General features: G+C 41.4%; 1 protein-coding gene across 3 annotated transcripts in view; it reads right to left on the bottom strand.

Annotated features, from left to right (window-relative positions):
* The window catches only part of pkp4 (plakophilin 4), a 236,229-nt gene that overhangs the window by 68,046 nt on the left and 150,575 nt on the right, over positions 1-17,608 (bottom strand). For 2 of the 3 annotated variants that reach the window (XM_043693802.1, XM_043693804.1), the window contains exons 8-10: positions 9,881-10,072; positions 6,266-6,482; positions 4,239-4,371 (exon numbers count right to left, since the gene is read on the bottom strand). In XM_043693802.1, the coding sequence (XP_043549737.1) occupies positions 4,239-4,371; positions 6,266-6,482; positions 9,881-10,072 (542 nt within the window). The remainder of the gene's footprint in view (positions 1-4,238; positions 4,372-6,265; positions 6,483-9,880; positions 10,073-17,608) is intronic. The other variant, XM_043693805.1, reaches the window with a different exon arrangement.

Genomic DNA, 17,608 nt, shown 5'->3' with positions numbered 1-17,608 from the left:
TTTTTTTTTGCCTTTGTGGTTGCTCAATTCCACCCACACAGACTCCACATCATCCGACGCTATGTCATTCAATACCATAGATTTAATTTTGTTCTTAACTAACAAGGCAACCCCACCCCCTTTGCCCACCTCTCTGTCTTTTCGATAAGTTGTAAAACCATGGAGGTTTAACTGCCAGTCCTGACCCCCCTGTAACCAAGTCTCTGTGATGCCTACTACATCATAATCATTCACTATTATCTGTGCCATTAGTTCATCGGCTTTGTTATGTATGCTACGTGCATTCTGGTAAAGTGCCTTAATGCTAACTTCCTTATCATTAGAGATTTTGGAAGTCATATGTCCTAAGTTATCCTTGCTTTTTACTGCATTCTCGGTCTGCCTCAATTTTAAATCCGCCTGGAAACATTCTATCCTGCTGCTTATCTTGCCATTTACCTCCATACTCCCTGTCGCTTTGACTTTCCCTTCCCCCCAACTCAGAAGTTTAAAGTCCTACTGACCATCCTATTTATCCTCTTCGCTAGAATATTGGTACCTGATCGGTTCAGGTGGAGACGGTCCCAACGGTACAGATCCCCCCTGTTCCACAACTGATGCCAATGCCCCATGAAGTGGAATCCCTCTTTCCCACACCAATCCCTTAGCCACGTGTTTACTTGCCTAATTTTCTTGTCCCTATGCCAATTGGCACGTGGCTCGGGCAGTAATCCGGAGATTATGACCCTTGAGGACCTGTGCTTCAATTTCCTGCCTAGTGCTTCGTAATGCCCAAACAGGTCCTCCACCCTAGTCTTGCCTATGTTGTTGGTACCAACGTGGACCACAACAACTGGATCCTCCCCCTCCCGCTCCAATATCCTTTCAAGCCGGTCAGAGATGTCCCGCACCCTGGCACCGGGCAGGCAACACACCATGCGAGACTCTCGATCCGGCTTGCAAAGGATACTATCTGTCCCTCTAATTATAGAATCCCCTATAACAACTACTTGTCTTTTTTCTCCCCCCTCTTGAATGGCCTTCTGCACCATGGTGCCTTGGTCAGTTGGCTCATCCTGTCCAGAGCCCTTTTCCTCATCCGTACAGGGAGGAAGAATCTCATACCTTTTGGACAAGGTCAAGGGCTGAGGCTCCTGCACTCCTGAACTCAGGTTCCCCCTACCTGCCTCACTTACAGTCACATTCTGATGTCCCTGATCACTAACTGAATGTGAATTACTTAATCTCCCAGGTGTGACTGCCTCCTGAAACAAAGCGTCCAGGTAACTCTCCCCCTCCCGGATGTGCCGCAGTGTTTGAACCTCAGATTCCAGATCATCAACTCTGATCCGGAATTCTTCCAGCAACCAACACTTGCGACAGATGTGGTCACTGCCGTTCACAATGGGATCAGCCAGCTCTCACATTATACAGCTACAGCACACCACCTGCCCAGCCATCTCTGCTTAGTTAATTACTTTATTACTTTGTACAGGTTTGAGTTAAAATACTTTCTGATACAACATTAACAACATTTAAATGAAACTTGGACAAATACACAAATAGGAAAGGTTTAGAGAATATGGGCCAAGTGTAGAGAAATGGAGTTAGTATGAATGGATATTTTGGTCAGCTTGGACCCATTTGGACCAAAGGGCCTGTCTTCATGCTGTATGACTCTATGACTCTTTCAGAATGCCCTGGAGGTACTTAGAAACATTGTTGACTCACAGGAATTTAGCAAATCGGAGCAGAAATAGATCATTCAGCCCTTTCAGCATGCATTGGCATTCAGTGTGATCATGGCTGATCATCATTGTTCTCATTTTCTCCCATATCCTTTAACCACATTAGTAATAAGGAATTATATCTAAATCTTTCTTGAAAACATTCAATTTTTCGACATCAATCGTTTTCTTCGTTGAGAATTTCACAATCTCACTACTCAGTGAAGAAATATCTCATTCTCTCAGTTCTCAATCACCTGTCACATTATATTGTGGCCCGTTTCTGGGCTCCCCAGTCATTCAGTGACACCTTTCAGAATGGGTTTGCTCATTTTGGCTCTTTAATATGTAAACCTCAGAGCTTGTTTTAATTCGCATTCTCAAGATAACTTCAGGTTTTCTAACAAAGATGCCACCTCAGCTCAGATAATGCATTAAAAGGTATGAAGTTAAAGTCTGTCTCTGCCCCAATCGTGAGTCAGAGTGGTTCTATTTCCAAAGTATGATGTGTAGAATATTACATGGGTTAACTGTAGGTTATGCATTTTTTGAACAAAATAGAATCTATCTGCAAATATAATTCTGCAGATACAAATTCACCCCATAAACGTATATGTGTGCCTGTGCAGTAGAGGCACAGTGAGTGTGTGCATGCGATTGCATGGGAGAGAGTGCGTGTTTGCGTGTGATCGGGTATAAGCCTGTGAGAGGGTGCATGCTTGGGCGAGTGTATGTGTGCGAGTGTGTGTATGAGACAGAGCTTGTACGAGTTTTATAAATATTATAAAATTTTAGGTCTTTATGACATTCCTGCCTTATGCTTCTTAACTTAGCATCCCAATTGATCTAACCTCTCTGGGGGGTGGGGGGGGGGGGGTGGAGGGGCTGGGCTCAACCAGTGCTATCAGCTTTCTTTCTCTTTACTGCTGTTTTTGTTTTCTCTTCAAGCCTGGAGAATGATGGGTGAAGATGGTGGTTTCCGGCAGCAGCAGTAGCAGCAGCAAGGCCAGGACAATCCTGACGCGGCTCCACCCAGCCTAGGATCTCCCGGCGAGCAAGGATCAGGACCTCGACTGAGTCTCCCTGCCTAGTCTCGCAGGCTGAACTGAACCTTCAGGTCTGCAGCTAGGCCCAGGCACCTGAAAAAGTAGTGGTCTTGTCCCGGTGTGAAGGTCTCATTCCAGTGTGGAGGTCGTCTACATCTTCTGCTTTCAGGTATTCCAGTGGGATTCCGTAGGCAGTCTCAGCCACATAGCAAACTTCAGCAGATGCTTCTTGTCCAATATTCCAGGGGCCTGCTTCATCCGGTGTGGCATTCTTGTCCCAGCTGCATCAGCTTATTCAGCATTCCCAGAGCACAGAAGCGTTTAACTGAATGTTGTCTTATTTTCATTTCCTTTTTATTATGTATGACTTCTGTCATTAATATTGGCATTGTGGTGGGGTGACATAAAATTTTTCACTATTTTAATGTAAGAGTACACGTGACAATAAACTTTTATTATATTTATAAATCAGTTCTGCCTTCCCAGAAATCAGGCTAGTAAATCTTTATTACGCTCCCTCCAACGCTAGAACATCCTCCCTCATAAAGAGATCAAAACTGCACACAATACTTCAGGTATGCTATCACCACGCCCTGTACAGTTGCAGCAAAACATCCCTGCTTCTGTAGTCAAATCCTTACACTATGAAGGCCAACATACCATTTGCCGCCTTCATCTCGTTCTGCAGCTGCATGCTTACTTTGAGTGACTGGTATACAAGGACAGCCTGATCAGCTGCACCTCCCCCTTTCCCAGTCATTCAAATAATTATTTGCCTTCCAGTTTTTGCTACCAAAGTGGATAACCTCTCATTTGTCCACATTATACTTCATCTGCATGCTACCTGATACCAGGGAGGCAACAGGCCATCCTGGTTTCACATCTGCAGTCACAGATATGTCCTCTATTCCTCTTACATTGGGAGACATTAAAAATAGCTTTGATCAACTCTGTTTAAGCAACGTGACACTGAGAAGTTCTAACTAAGCAGTTGATTACTCTTCTTAAAGTTTGCTCTCATGAATCTATATTCTTTCTCCCTACACCTTCTGATGATATTTTTTACATTGAAATCTAACTAAATGAAAATTGCTGGTGTGTGCCTGACATCGGAAATTAGATGGAACAGAAGTTAATTTCACTGACACAGTTAAGTCTTGCCAATGTCAATGTCAGAGTGGATGAAATAATCAGTAATGTCAAACTATGTTGGGATAGAAAGGAATGCATAGCTGAAGATTCTCAATTTGTACTCCATTAATGCATAGCTGAAATATAACAAAAATGATCAATATAAGTAGCAATTCTAAGGCACGAAATGCTACAATGAATTACATGCACATTTCAAGATGAGTCAATTTGTACAAAAGGATTCAATATCTCAGTTAGTAGTTTTGCAATTTGAATAAACTGTAGCGCATATTTCTGCACTATTTCAGAGCTCTCTTAAAACATGAAACAGAAATACTATACACATGCACCATACCTCTGTTTTCACTTTGTTATCACCAAAACAGAGGTGCTGCAAGTAGGCTGCTGCATTTGCTTGAACAGATGGAAACTGGTGTTGGAGCATATGAATCACTTCTGGCAATTCTGGGTCGCGCCAAGCAAATTCCCTGATTTAAAAATTGAAATGAGAAAATCCCAGTTACACCACATAGATGCAGAAGGATGTCATTTGACCCACTGAGTCTGCTCCATCATTCAAAGAGATCATGGGTAATCTGATAATGCTTAAATCCATTTTCCTGTCTGTCCACCATAACCTTTGAGTCCTTTACTGATTAATAATCTACACCATAATTGTTAACCCATAGTACAAACTGACACACCATATCTTAGAAAATCTCATTGCAAAGCATTTCCATACGTAATGTTAATAGAAATGCCTCAGGTGTAATCAAACCACCATTCCAGGAAATGCAGTTGTGCTTCTCCTTCTTCAATAGTGTATAAGAAATTTAAAAAAAACATTTTAGTTTCTGTTTTGCAATAAGTCTACAGTCTTTAATAATTAACTAATTCTCTGAGCCATACATACAGAATACTTTAGTTCTTTGCATTCAAGCATCCTTATCTAATGTGAAAACTGGATATTTTTAATTGGTTCTGGGAAACAGTTTTTGTCCTGTGTCACAAGGTGGTCTTCATTTGACTCTTCATAGCATAAAAATCAGACACTGCTTAATTAAAGCTGAAATTAATTACTTCATTGATTTGTAGACGTGTGCTGAATTTCTCCACATTCATTTTATTAGATTTAGATTTAGATTACTTACAGTGTGGAAACAGGCCCTTCAGCCCAACAAGTCCACACCGACCCGCCGAAGCGTAACCCACCCATATACCCCTACATTTACCCCTTACCTAACACTACGGGCAATTTAGCATGGCCAATTCACCTGACCTGCACATCTTTGGACTGTGGGAGGAAACCGGAGCACCCGGAGGAAACCCACACAGACACGGGGAGAACGTGCAAACTCCACACAGTCAGTCGCCTGAGGCGGGAATTGAACCCGGGTCTCTGGCGCTGCGAGGCAGCAGTGCTAACCACTGTACCACCGTGCCGCCCACAATTGTATTTCCAATTTAAGCTTTGTACTTTTCAGCACATTTATATACTCAGTGTCTGCCTCTAAAACCATCTACAAGGCACTTAAGGAGTGATGGAATACTTCTGCCTTGCCTTGCTGAGGGCAGCTTCAAAAACACTCAAGAAACTTGACATCATCCAGGACAAAGTCAGCTGCTTGACTGGCACCAGATCCACTCCCTCCACCACTGACACTCAGTAGTAGCAGTGTCTGCTATCTATAAGATGCACCACAGAAATTCATCAATGATCCTTAGATCATCTTCCAAACTCAAAACCACTTCCCTCTAAAAGGGAAAGGGCAGCAAATAAATGAGAACACCACCACTTGCAAGTTCCTCCCTAATAGCATTGTGGGTCTATTTACAGCACATGGACTGCAGCGGTGCAAAGCAGCAGCTCACCCCACTTTCACCAGAGCAACTTAGAAAAATTCTGGCCAGCTAGCAATGCCCCTGTCCCAAGAGTGAATTCAAATAAAACAACATTCAGTCATCATCTCCCATTTGACTGAACTTATGCTCTAATTTAAATTTTTTTTCAATTCCATCTCACACTGGCCTTTGCTATGCCTGCTTTTTACTGATTAAAAAATGAACATCCACTTTTCCAACCCTTTCTAGATTCACTCCCTGGGCCTCGTTTTCCATTCCACTGATAACTGTTAATTGCTTCTTCTTGTGCCTGTTTAATCAAAAATGGGACCTGTTTAATGAATGGATTAAAATAGGTCAGACGGGCTTCCTCAATTGTTTGTATCTTTTGGCACTTGCAGTAACTTGAATTAATGGGATGCTAGAGAGGAATTTACTAATCAATTTTCTTGTTCACTTGTAGTTTACTAATGCTTTACTAAAGTCAGCATAAAAGCAACTTCTGTTAGCAGAGTCTCACAAAACCCCAGCTACACCTACCTTGGATCCTTCTGAATACTGTCAATTGATGGAGATCTTGTAGTAGTTTCATCTGCTGGAATGTTGTAATGATATCTGGAATAATTAGATTCAGATGGTCGGTATGGAATTGCTCTGTATGGATCAGTGTAATTTCCCACTGAATTTAGAGCAAAATTATTTCTTTGGTAAGTCATAGGGCCACGTTGACTGGCTGTTCTCTGCAGGTTTCCAGTAGCTAAAAATAAAAAGAAAGTATATCTTAAACCTACATCATCCTTTGGAAATATTAGAATATTGCAATGACAGATTTTTAAGCACGTTTTCTATAAAACAGACATAAGCAAAAAGATTGACTAATTTACTCAGAACAAGGTGAACAGGATGCAGTTAATAAACTGGTTCAACATTATGACGAGGCATGACAAGCGATTTATTATTTTAACAGGTGGAAACAATTTTATTTGGATCCCAATAATTAATATACTCAAACCTACAAATAGAATGCCAAATGCAATTGCTGTCTTGCATTACAGATTTCATATGTTTCTAATTTCACAGCAATTTCATTCATTAATGTACATGGAAACAATTTTCTTTTCTCCCATATACATTATTCATCTTTGTTAAATTCAAGTGCAATTTAGATCCTATTGTTAATGTTTACACCACAATTCAACTCGACTTAATTAAACCAGAGACTTTAATTATTATCCTGAAAACCCCGAATGAAATATTTTCCAATAATTGTATCTGCCCTCAAGTTCTGATATGCCAACTTAAAATAGGCTAAATTTAAATTGTTTAGACACAGGTTATCAGCTTTGTGCACGGTCATTCAGCTAGGATCATATCTGAGTACTATTTCAAAGAAATATCATAATTTTACATGGCCTGTAGGTTTTCCCAGAATAGGTTTCAGAGTTTATATTCAAATACATGCTTTCTAATGAAAACAATATAAACTACATTCAGTAGCCAATTTCAGCAAAAAAAGGCAAACGGAATTGCTCCATACAAAAATCATTTGGAGGTTCTCACTGCTTTTAATAAACTAAATTAATAACATAATTCAAGACATTGAGAGGCACAAGACACTGACAGGCAGTCAGCATCACTGCATAGTGGGGTGGAAAAAGAAGTGAAGATCCTTGCAGAGAATTGGACAGATTGGTGGTGGACCCGACTCAGGATATTTAAGTAGGAACAAAGGTAATATAAAAGCAAGAGTCCATGTTCTGTGCAGTTAAGCTATGGCTAGGGAGCTCTGTGGTTTGTACACACTGCACTATATGGTAAATTCTAGACACTCTTGGTAGTTTGAAGACCATGTGTACAAGAGGTGCCACCAGCTGGAGCAACTCATCCTCTGGGTTTTGGAGCTTAAGCATCAGCTAGGGACACGACAGTGCATTCATGAAACAGAGGGGTTCATGGATGGCACACTTCAGGTTGTTGTCACCCCACAGCTCAAGAAATTGCAGGCAGAGGGGGTGGGTGACTGTCAGATAAAATAAGGAGATCAAGTAGGTAGGGAAGGAATCCACCAAGTGTATTCCACTTGCAAACCTTTTTTCAGTCTTGGAAATCAGAGAATGACAGTTTATCTGTGGTGGCCAGCCAGGACCAAGGACAGAGGACTGTGGGTGCTCCAGTTGTGTGGGGGGTGTTGGGGGAAGAGTGAGAAGAAAATGCAGAAGGATAAAAGTATTAGGGAATTCATTAGTGAGCAGAGTAGACAGGTACCTTCGCAACCATAAACATGACTTCAGATGGCATGTTGCCTCCCAGATGCCAGGGCCAAGAATGTCACAGAACTTTTGTGGGGCATTCTGAAGGAGGAAGATGAACAGCCAAACATCACGGTTTGTGTGGGAACCAATAACATTGGAAAAAAATGAAATGCAGTCCTGAAAGCAGATTTTTATGGAGCCAGGTAAGAAACTGAAAAGCAGGATCCAGAATGCTTCCAATGCCACACGGTAGTGAGCTTAGAGATAGAAGGATAAAGCAGTTGAATGTGTGGCTGGTGAGATGGTGCAGGAAGGACGGCTTTAGATTCCTGAGGCATTGGGGCAGTTTCTGGGTGAAGTGGAAACTGCATACATTGATTGAATTACATCTAAACTAGAATAGAATAAGCTTCTCATTGGTAGGATGGGTGGATTTAAAATAGATTGTCAGGGAGATGAGATTCTTAAAAGAAGTTCAGAGGGAGAGAAGCAAAGTTGCAATGAGAAGCTAAAACATGGAGTAATTGAGCTTAGAAGGCAAGGACACATAGGCTTGATAAGGAAGAACCGAGGTCAGCAAGGTTAATAGAATAGGTTTTAAGTCAAGGAATCTGTGGACGAAGACAGACGAGCAGATGAAGGGAAGGTAATGGCCTAATGGTATGACCACTAGACTATTAATCCAGAAACAAAAAGTGTGGTGCTGGAAATGCACAGCTGGTCAGGCAGCATCTAAGGCGCAGGAGAGTTGACGTTTCGAGCACAAGCTCATGCTCAAAACGCCGACTCTCGTGCTTCTCGGATGCTGCCTGCCCACCCCCGCTCCCCCACCGTGCTTTCCCAGCACCACACTTTTTGATTGTAAGCTTCAGCATCTGCAGTACTCACTTTCTCCTTTTAATCCAGAAACTTATGTAATGTTCAAGGACCTAGTTCAAATCCTGCCATAACAGTTGGTGGAATTTTAATTTATAATTCTTCATTCTCAATTTAGGTACTGAAGAATAGTTTTATTTCATAACTAGATTTTAGGATTTTGTTTTAATGAACAGTGATAAACAGAAGATCACAAGTTAGAAAAGTTTGAGGGATCCAAAGGGTCATTCTTAGAATCTTAAATAACTTAAGATAAATAACTGAATTAGATAGGATATTCTAGGTTGTGTCCTAGTTTATAGATAATAATAAAGGCAATGAAAACAAGAAAACAAACAAGTGACTGTTGCAGTTGAAGGACTCTTGCCCAAAACGTTGATTCTCCTCCTGTTCCTTAGATGCTGCCTGACCTGCTGTGCTTTTCTAGCACTACACTCTCAACTCCGTTGCAGTTTAATGCAGATATGTAACTGGCTGATAAGTAAATGAAATATTATTTGAAGTGGAAAGGCCATACAGCATGTTGATTAGGAGGTTGCCAAGAGACTTGATGCCTTAAGCACAACAATAGCAACAGCTGAGTAATAGGGTAGATCCAGTCCAGTACTTGAAAACAATATTAATGTCAGCCTAGATTCTTGGACTATGCTGCATTGTTCAAGGTTGGGGGGGGATTTTAAGCTGGCATGCAATGGTCAACAATGACACTTAACTGAATAATGAATTGACTGTATGAAGATAAATTATTTCTTGCTTCCATTCAGTCCTTGTGATTGATTTCAAAAAATGTGAAAAACCCTAAAACACTTGAGTAATAAAACAGTTTGCAAATCAAACATTTAAAAATCTACTCCAGATTACACCTTACACAAAATCTACCATTTTAACTCTAAGCTTTTTTTAAAAAAAAAATAATCACTTCCTGTCCAAAACATTCAAACAGATGGCCTTAATTTAAGATAGTTTTCTTTAGTCGTTTGGGCTTTGTCATTATCTCAAGAGAAAACAAATCCTACATAACCAATACCTGAGCCTGTGCGAAACACTGCAGTTTGATTGCCATGAAGAAGTTCCACACCTGCATGACTAGGACTACGATAAACTGGACTTTGAAGTGTTCTTCCTTCATAGATTGGAGTAATATGCAAATCAGGAGACACAGTAGAACGCAACTCATGTCCCAGTTGACTGTGTTGACTGGCATATGAACTACGCAATCCTGAAAAACAGAATCCATGGGTGAGTGAATCAAAGCTGATTTGCATGGAGTGTAAACAATTAATTAAAAATAAAAATGCTTCGATATGCCTATTGATTAGTATAATTTTCCACTAGGCATAAACAGTGGTTTTAAAAATAAAGATGCTCTGGAAGTCCAAAACAGTACTAAACACAATAGGATGTTAAAGAGTGGGAAGAATGTGGAACTTTCCCACAAGAATCAGATGAGATGTATAGTAGTGCATTTAAAGAAAAATTAGATTCATTTAAATTGAGTTTAAGGGAGAAAGAACAAGAATATACTTAAAGATTAAATGAAGAATCGTGGGAGGTCTTTTGCTGCAGTGTTTTATGTCTGATTCCATTTGTTTGCATTCAAAACAGATTGATTGAAGGTAAATAGGATAGTGAAGGCAGCATTTGGTATGCTTTCCTTTATTAGTCAGAGTATTGAGTACAGGAGTTGGGAGGTCATGTTGCAGCTGTTGGAATATTGCGTGCAATTCTGGTCTCCTCCCTATTGGAGAGATGTTGGGAAACTTGAAAGGGTTCAGAAAAGATTTACAAGGATGTTGCCAGGGTTGGAGGATTTGAACTATCAGGAAAGGCTGAACAGGCTGGGGCTGTTTTCCCTGGAGGGTCGGAGGCTGAGGGGTGACCTTATAGAGCAGAAAGTGAGGTCTGCAGATGCTGGAGATCAGAGCTGAAAATGTGTTGCTGGAAAAGCGCATGAGGTCAGGCAGCATCCAGGGAACAGGAGAATCGACGTTTCGGGCATAAGCCCTTCCCTGAAGAAGGGATGCTGCCTGACCTGCTGAGCTTTTCCAGCAACACATTTTCAGCAGGTGACCTTATAGAGGTTTACAAAATTATGAGGGGCATGGATAGGGTAATTGGCAAAGTCTTTTCCCTGGGGTCAGGGAGTCCAGAACTAGAGGGCATTGGTTTGGGGTGAGAGGGGAAAGATATAAAAGAGACCTAAGGGGCAACTTTTTCATGCGGAGGGTGGTACGTGTATGGAATGAGCTGCCAGAGGAAGTGGTGGAGGCTGGTACAATTGCAACATTTAAGAGGCATATGGATGGGTATATGAATAGGAAGGGTTTGGAGGGATATGGGCCGGGTGCTGGCAGGTGGGACTAGGTTGGGTTGGGATAACTGGTTGGCATGGACAGGTTGGACCGAAAGGTCTGTTTCCATGCTGTACATCTCTGTGACTCTATACCAAGGCCTGGGCTTCTTTATAATATGGTTTGTTATACATGGGCATTAAGCTTACATCATTACATTATAGAATAACTATTTCATAAACGAAAACAAAAATTGTTGGAGAAACACAGGAGGTCTAGCAGCACATCAAGAGAATCCTAGAATCTCTACAATATGGAAACAGGCCCTTCGGCCCAACAAGTCTACACCCGCCCTCCGAAGAGTAACCCACCCAGACCCATTTCCCTACCCTATTACTCTACATTTACCTCTGATTAATGCACCTAACCTATACATCCCTGAACACTATGGACAATCTAGCATGGCCAATTCAACTAACCTGCACATATTTGGACTATGGGAGTAAACCGGAGCACCCGGAGGAAGCCCACGCAGATACAGGGAGAATGTGCAAACTCCACACAAACAGTTGCCAGAGACTGGAATTGAACCCGTGTCCCTGGCACTGTGAGGCAGCAGTGCTAACCACTGAACCATCATGCTGTCCTTAATGGAACTTTTTGGAAATGCCGGGGATTGAACCCAGGACGCCACACATGCAAAGCGTGTGTTCTACCAGTGTGCTACATCCCCTAGAAAACAGTGTTAACATTTCAGATGCAGTGACTCTTCAGAACTTATTCCAGCTCGGAAAGAGTTGGTCGACTGGGCTATCACTTTGCAGAACACCTATGCCTGTCCACAAAAACGACTCAATTTTTGTTTGCCTGGCAATACAACAAACCGACACATACTCTGTCCAACATAGTTATTTCGGGCTTGCTGTGGTGCCCCAGCAAAGTTCAGCGCAATCTAGAAGAACTGTACCTCATTTTTGTTTTGTTCAGATTTCCAGCATCTGCACTTCTTTGATTATTTTATTTCATAAATTATATTGCTCGTTGACTTCACTTGACCAGACTTCATGCTACTGCCGTGCTCTCCAACTGTTTTTATTAAACCCTCTTTCTCAGTAACTCCATTAACACACTGGTGCGGCCACGCTTGGAGTATTGCATACAGTTTTGGACACCACATTACAGGAAAGATGTGGAAGCTTTGGAAAGGATGCAGACGAGATTTACTAGGATGTTGCCTGCCTACTGGGGGCGGGGGGGTCTTATGAGGTAAGGCTGAGGGACTTGAGGTTGTTTTCATTAGAGTGAAGGTTGAGAGGTGACTTAATTGAGGGGAACACTCTGCCTTCAACAGTAGTAGTTAGGCCAACTTTAAGGGCATTTAAATGGTCATTGGATAAACATATAGATGAAAATGGAACAATGTAGTTTAGATGGGCTTCAGATTGGTCCCACAGATTGGCGCAACATTGAGGGCCAAAGGGCCTGTACCGCGCTGTTATGTTTAATGTTCTAACAATGTCATTTAAATGCCCAGTAAGGAATTGTTCTGTGACCTCATTGCAAGGTTGCTCCAGGGTCCTAAAGCTTTTACACAGGAGACAGTGAGGAGTGTGGAGCATAGACCAGTTGACTGAAAATGAATGATTTTATTGTAACGTGTATTTTAGTGAGAAAAACAGTAAAATACAGTGAAAAGCTTTTTCACTGTCGACATGATTCAATGCCACTTTGAATAGTTTGAAGAATAAGGGAAGAAAAAGATATAGATTAAAGACAGTCTGTCATTCCTGAGCCAGCTCATCATCAGTGGTGCCTGCACCGCCATCCATCCTCTGGGCCTAAAGGTCTATTGCAATGCAGTAAATATATCTAAAATGAGTTTGATTCCATAATGTGTAGAAGTCAAGAAACTGATTAAACTTTATGTACTTTGCGATCAATTATTTGCATTTACATTCCACTTATTCTTAAATTCTGAGCTTCAAAATTTGGAACAGGAGTATACACTCAATGGAAAGACAAATAATATCCTAAAAATATGACGACTATGATGACAAGTCAGCTACCTTCTTTACCTTCCTAATTTAATGTAAAAACATTCAAGACTGGAGAAATATCAGGATTTTGTCTGCAGTCAGATTTGATCATTTTCATACAGATACTTGCTAAAACAAATGGAAAACTTTGTTCACCGAGTCAGTTTTCTGCATGTTCATTTGAGAGCCCAAAACTTACTTAATGTTTTTTCCCCAAATACAACCCTTTTATTGACTAAATAAAATCTGGAGACAGGATTTAAAAATAACAGAGGAGAGAAAAAGAAAAATTGTTTTGCAGGCAGGAGTGAAATTAATGAAGGAGGAATAAAAAAAAAATCAACACAATGCATAAGAGGGGAATGGTGGAACCGGAAATAAAGCTATGTTCAACCACTTATTCATAAACCTCTAAACTGAGCAATGAAATTAACAGATATCATTTTAATTAATTTGTTAATTATAGCTTTTGAAAGTAATTAGCATTAAAAATGTAACCATATCAAGTAAATAATGGTAGCACAAACATTACATTGAGTCATCAGCAAGGGCATCATTTATACAACATCTCAAATAACCAGAGCTTTAAAACATATGTAGGTCTTAGATTTTTCTGTCAAAATAAAGTGAAATTTGCAAATAATGCTCAGGAGTACAGAAGTTTGAAAAGAGCAGAGACAGACATATGGAAACATGCATTTTTTTTTTAAGATTAGATTAGATTACTTTACAGTGTGGAAACAGGCCCTTCGGCCCAACAAGTCCACACCGACCCGCCGAAGCGCAAACCACCCATACCCCTACATTTACCACTTACCTAACACTACGGACAATTTAGTATGGCCAATTCACCTGACCTGCACATCTTTGGACTGTGGGAGGAAACCGGAGCACCCAGAGGAAACCCACGCAGACACGGGGAGAATGTGAAAACTCCACACAGTCAGTGGAATTGAACCCGGGTCTCTGGCGCTGTGAGGCAGCAGTGCTAACCACTGTGCCACCACGCCGCCTGATTTGTTGTGATCAGTTGTACTATTTTGTCATTAACCTTTCATTGCCTGACTCTCTACTGACATTCATTACATGCTACAAAGTTATTGTTTTGCATGGTAAACTCAAAAGTAAAACCAAGTCATTAGAAGCATCCTTTAACAATGTGATAATTGATGTATTACCATTCTTCCCTGTGGCACTGAAGAATTAATGAGTCTAAATGTGGAGCCTCATTTCCTTACATAAATGTTACAGATTTGTTTTAAAAAGTCACAATTCAGCAGAAGTTTTTTTCTTTTTGTCTCACTTAATCTAATCTTTCATTTTTCTCTGCATCTTTGCAACATTTACACACAAGAATGTGAACTTTGTTCAATTCTTTTGCTAATCATTTCTCAATCCTTCAGATAATTTCTTAAGGTGGAAAGTTAGCAGTGAGAAAGACGGATAACCAAGTAGATAACAGGCAGTGTGGGTGAGTCAGCAAGCAGTAGCAGGTAGTATACAACGTAGGGAAGCTCTGAAGGAACACAGTTTTAGAAAAAGAGGCAGAATATTTTTTGAACAGCAAGAGATTGGCAAATATAGAATTCGGGAGAGAAATGGATGCAGAGTACATGAATCACAAAGTTAATGTGCAGGTACATCAAATAATTAGAGTTATACAGATAGACAGCATAGAAAAAGGTCCTTCTCCCACCGGCCTTGGCTGTCAGAACGAACCTACTAACTACTCTAATCCCATTTTCCAGCAATTCGTATATAGCTTTGTATGTCTTGGTAACGCAAGTGCACATCTAAATACTTAAATTTGGAGGGTTTCTACCTCTACCATCCTTACAGGCAGAGAGTTTTCCACCACCTACGGGGTGAAAAAAAGATCCTCACATCCCCTCTAAACCTTACGTCACTTCCTTTAAATCTATGGCTCTTGACCACTGATCCCTCCACCAGGGGGAAAAGTTTCTTTGTCTATGTCCCTCAATTGTACAGATCTGAATCATGTTGCCTCTCATTTCCTCCATTCTGCTCCAAGGAAAACAACCTCAGTCTATCAAATTTTTCTTCATAACAAAGTCTCCAGCCCAGGCAACATCCAAGTATATCTCTTCTGTACCCTCTCCAGTGCTATCACAACCCTCCCAATATATGGATTCCTGAACTGCATACAATACCTAATTGAGGCCTAACCAACATTTTGTACAGTTTCAGAATAACCTCCCTCCTCTTAAATTCTACACCTCAGCTAATAAATTCAAGAATACGGTATGCCTTTTTAACCACCTTATCCACCTATCCGCATATCTTGAGGAATCCATGTACATGCACACCAAAGTCCCTCTGATCTTTGGTGCTTCCCAGGGTCCTACCATTCATTATGCATTCCCTTGCTTTGTTTGTCCTGCTCAAGTGCATCACCTCATTTTTCTAGATTCAATTGCAAATGATCTGCTCATCTGACTAGCCCACCTATATCATCCTGTAATCTAAGGCTATCCTCACTATTTACCACCCCACTAATTTGTGTATCATCTGTGAACATAATGATCAATCCTCCTAACATTCAAGTCTAAATAATTTATATAAACCACAATCAGCAAGGATTCCAACAATGACCCCTGTGGGACTCCACAAGACACAGACCTTTCGTCAGAACAATATCTTTCGATCATTATCGCCTGCTTCCTGCCAGTGAGCCAACTTTCCTTGGATCTAGCAAATCAAATGGAAGTGGTACGTTACCTTTCCCACAAAGGGATTGGATTAAAATATTAAGGAGTTTTAGTGTTATTATAAAAGTGAGGCTATGCCTGGAGAACTGTATGTAGTTTTGGTTGTCCAAGAAAGAACATACTTGCCCTGAAGGAGGCGCAACAGTTTTGCGAGAATGGTTTCTGAGAGGAGGGGTTTGTCTTGGAGAAATTGAGCAGAATCGATCTATTTCCCGAGAAGTTACAAAGAACAAGAAGAGATATAATTGAAATGTGGAATCCTAAGGGTCGATTGGGTAGATGCTGAGAAAATGTCTCTCTGGCTGTGGAATTGAGATCACAGAATCAGAGGAAGGTAGACAAAAAAAAAGTACAATTAATAGGAGCTGAGAGGGTCATTTTACTTTTAAAGTCTGCTCTTGCATTTAACAAATCATGGTTGATCTTCCATCTCAACTCCACTAATCTTTTAATTCTCTTAGAACGTCAAAAATTTATCAAGCTTTTCTTTTAACATATTCAATGACTGACCACTATTTTTATTTAGCGGTGCAAGAGAGGAATGAAGGACTGCTGGGAAGGTGAGTATAACAGTTTAAAAAATTGACCTCAGGCCTTGGGGCTTCCATTTGCTGATAGGTGCAAGGGAGGAGTGAAGGACTGCAGGGAAGGTGAGTAAAAAACAAAATTTTTTGAACAGAGCGGTGAAGAGAGAGCGCGGTGACGATAGAGGGCGGAGAGAAACGAGGGCTGCCGGGAAGTTTTTAAGTGAGTGAGATCTAAACCAGAGACCCTACACCCTAGGGCCTCCCTCCCACCCACCACCTCAAACCGTACTAAAAGTCTGTAAACTCAGTAAGTTTTCAGGCTTTCTCCTTTTTTTTCCTCTTCATTGTTTCGTCCTGCATGGGCTTTCAGATTAGCGGGATATGGATTTTAGGGGGAGGTGAGAGACACTACACATGTCTCTGCCGACCACATCTGCGGGAAGTGCACCCAACTCCAGCTCCTCGAAAACTGAGTTAGGGAACTGGAACTGGAGCTGGGTGAACTGTGGATCATCCGCGAGGCTAAGGGAGAAATTGAGGGGATGTACAGGGAGGTGGACATTCCTCAGACACAGAATAAGGACAACTGGGTTACAAACAGGGGGAGGAAATGGAACCAACAGATAGGGCAAGGATCCCGGTGGCCATCCCCCTCAGCGCTAAGTATATCGTTTTGGATACTGCTGGTGGGGATGGCCTACCAGGGGAAAGCCATAGTTGTCAGGTCTCTGGCACTGAGCCTGGCACTGTGGCTTGGAAGGGAAGGGGGGAAGAACAGAACAGCGCTAGTGTTAGAGGACACAATCGTTAGACGGATTGACAGGAGAATTTGTGGTCAGGAATTGGACTCCTGAAAGGTATGTTGCCTCCCAGGTGCCAAAATCCGGGATGTCACCGATTGGGTTTACAGGATTCTGAAGGAGGAGGGCAAGAAGCCAGAAATCGTGGTACATATTGGCACCAACGATATAGCCAGGAAAGGGACTGTGGATCTGAAAAGTGACTACAGAGAGCTAGGTTGGAAGCTGAAGAGCAGGACGAGTAGATTAGTGATCTCAGGTTTGCTACTGGTGCCACGAGATAGTGAGGTGAAGAACAGTCGCGAATGCAGCTTAACACGTGGCTGTGAGGCTGGTGCAGGAAGCAGGACTTCAGATACCCAGACCATTGGG

This window comes from Chiloscyllium plagiosum, chromosome 7, assembly GCF_004010195.1.
Source record: "Chiloscyllium plagiosum isolate BGI_BamShark_2017 chromosome 7, ASM401019v2, whole genome shotgun sequence".
Classification (NCBI taxonomy): Eukaryota; Metazoa; Chordata; class Chondrichthyes; order Orectolobiformes; family Hemiscylliidae; genus Chiloscyllium; species Chiloscyllium plagiosum.
Note: the sequence above shows the minus strand (reverse complement) of the source record. Positions and strands in the feature narration are given on the sequence as shown.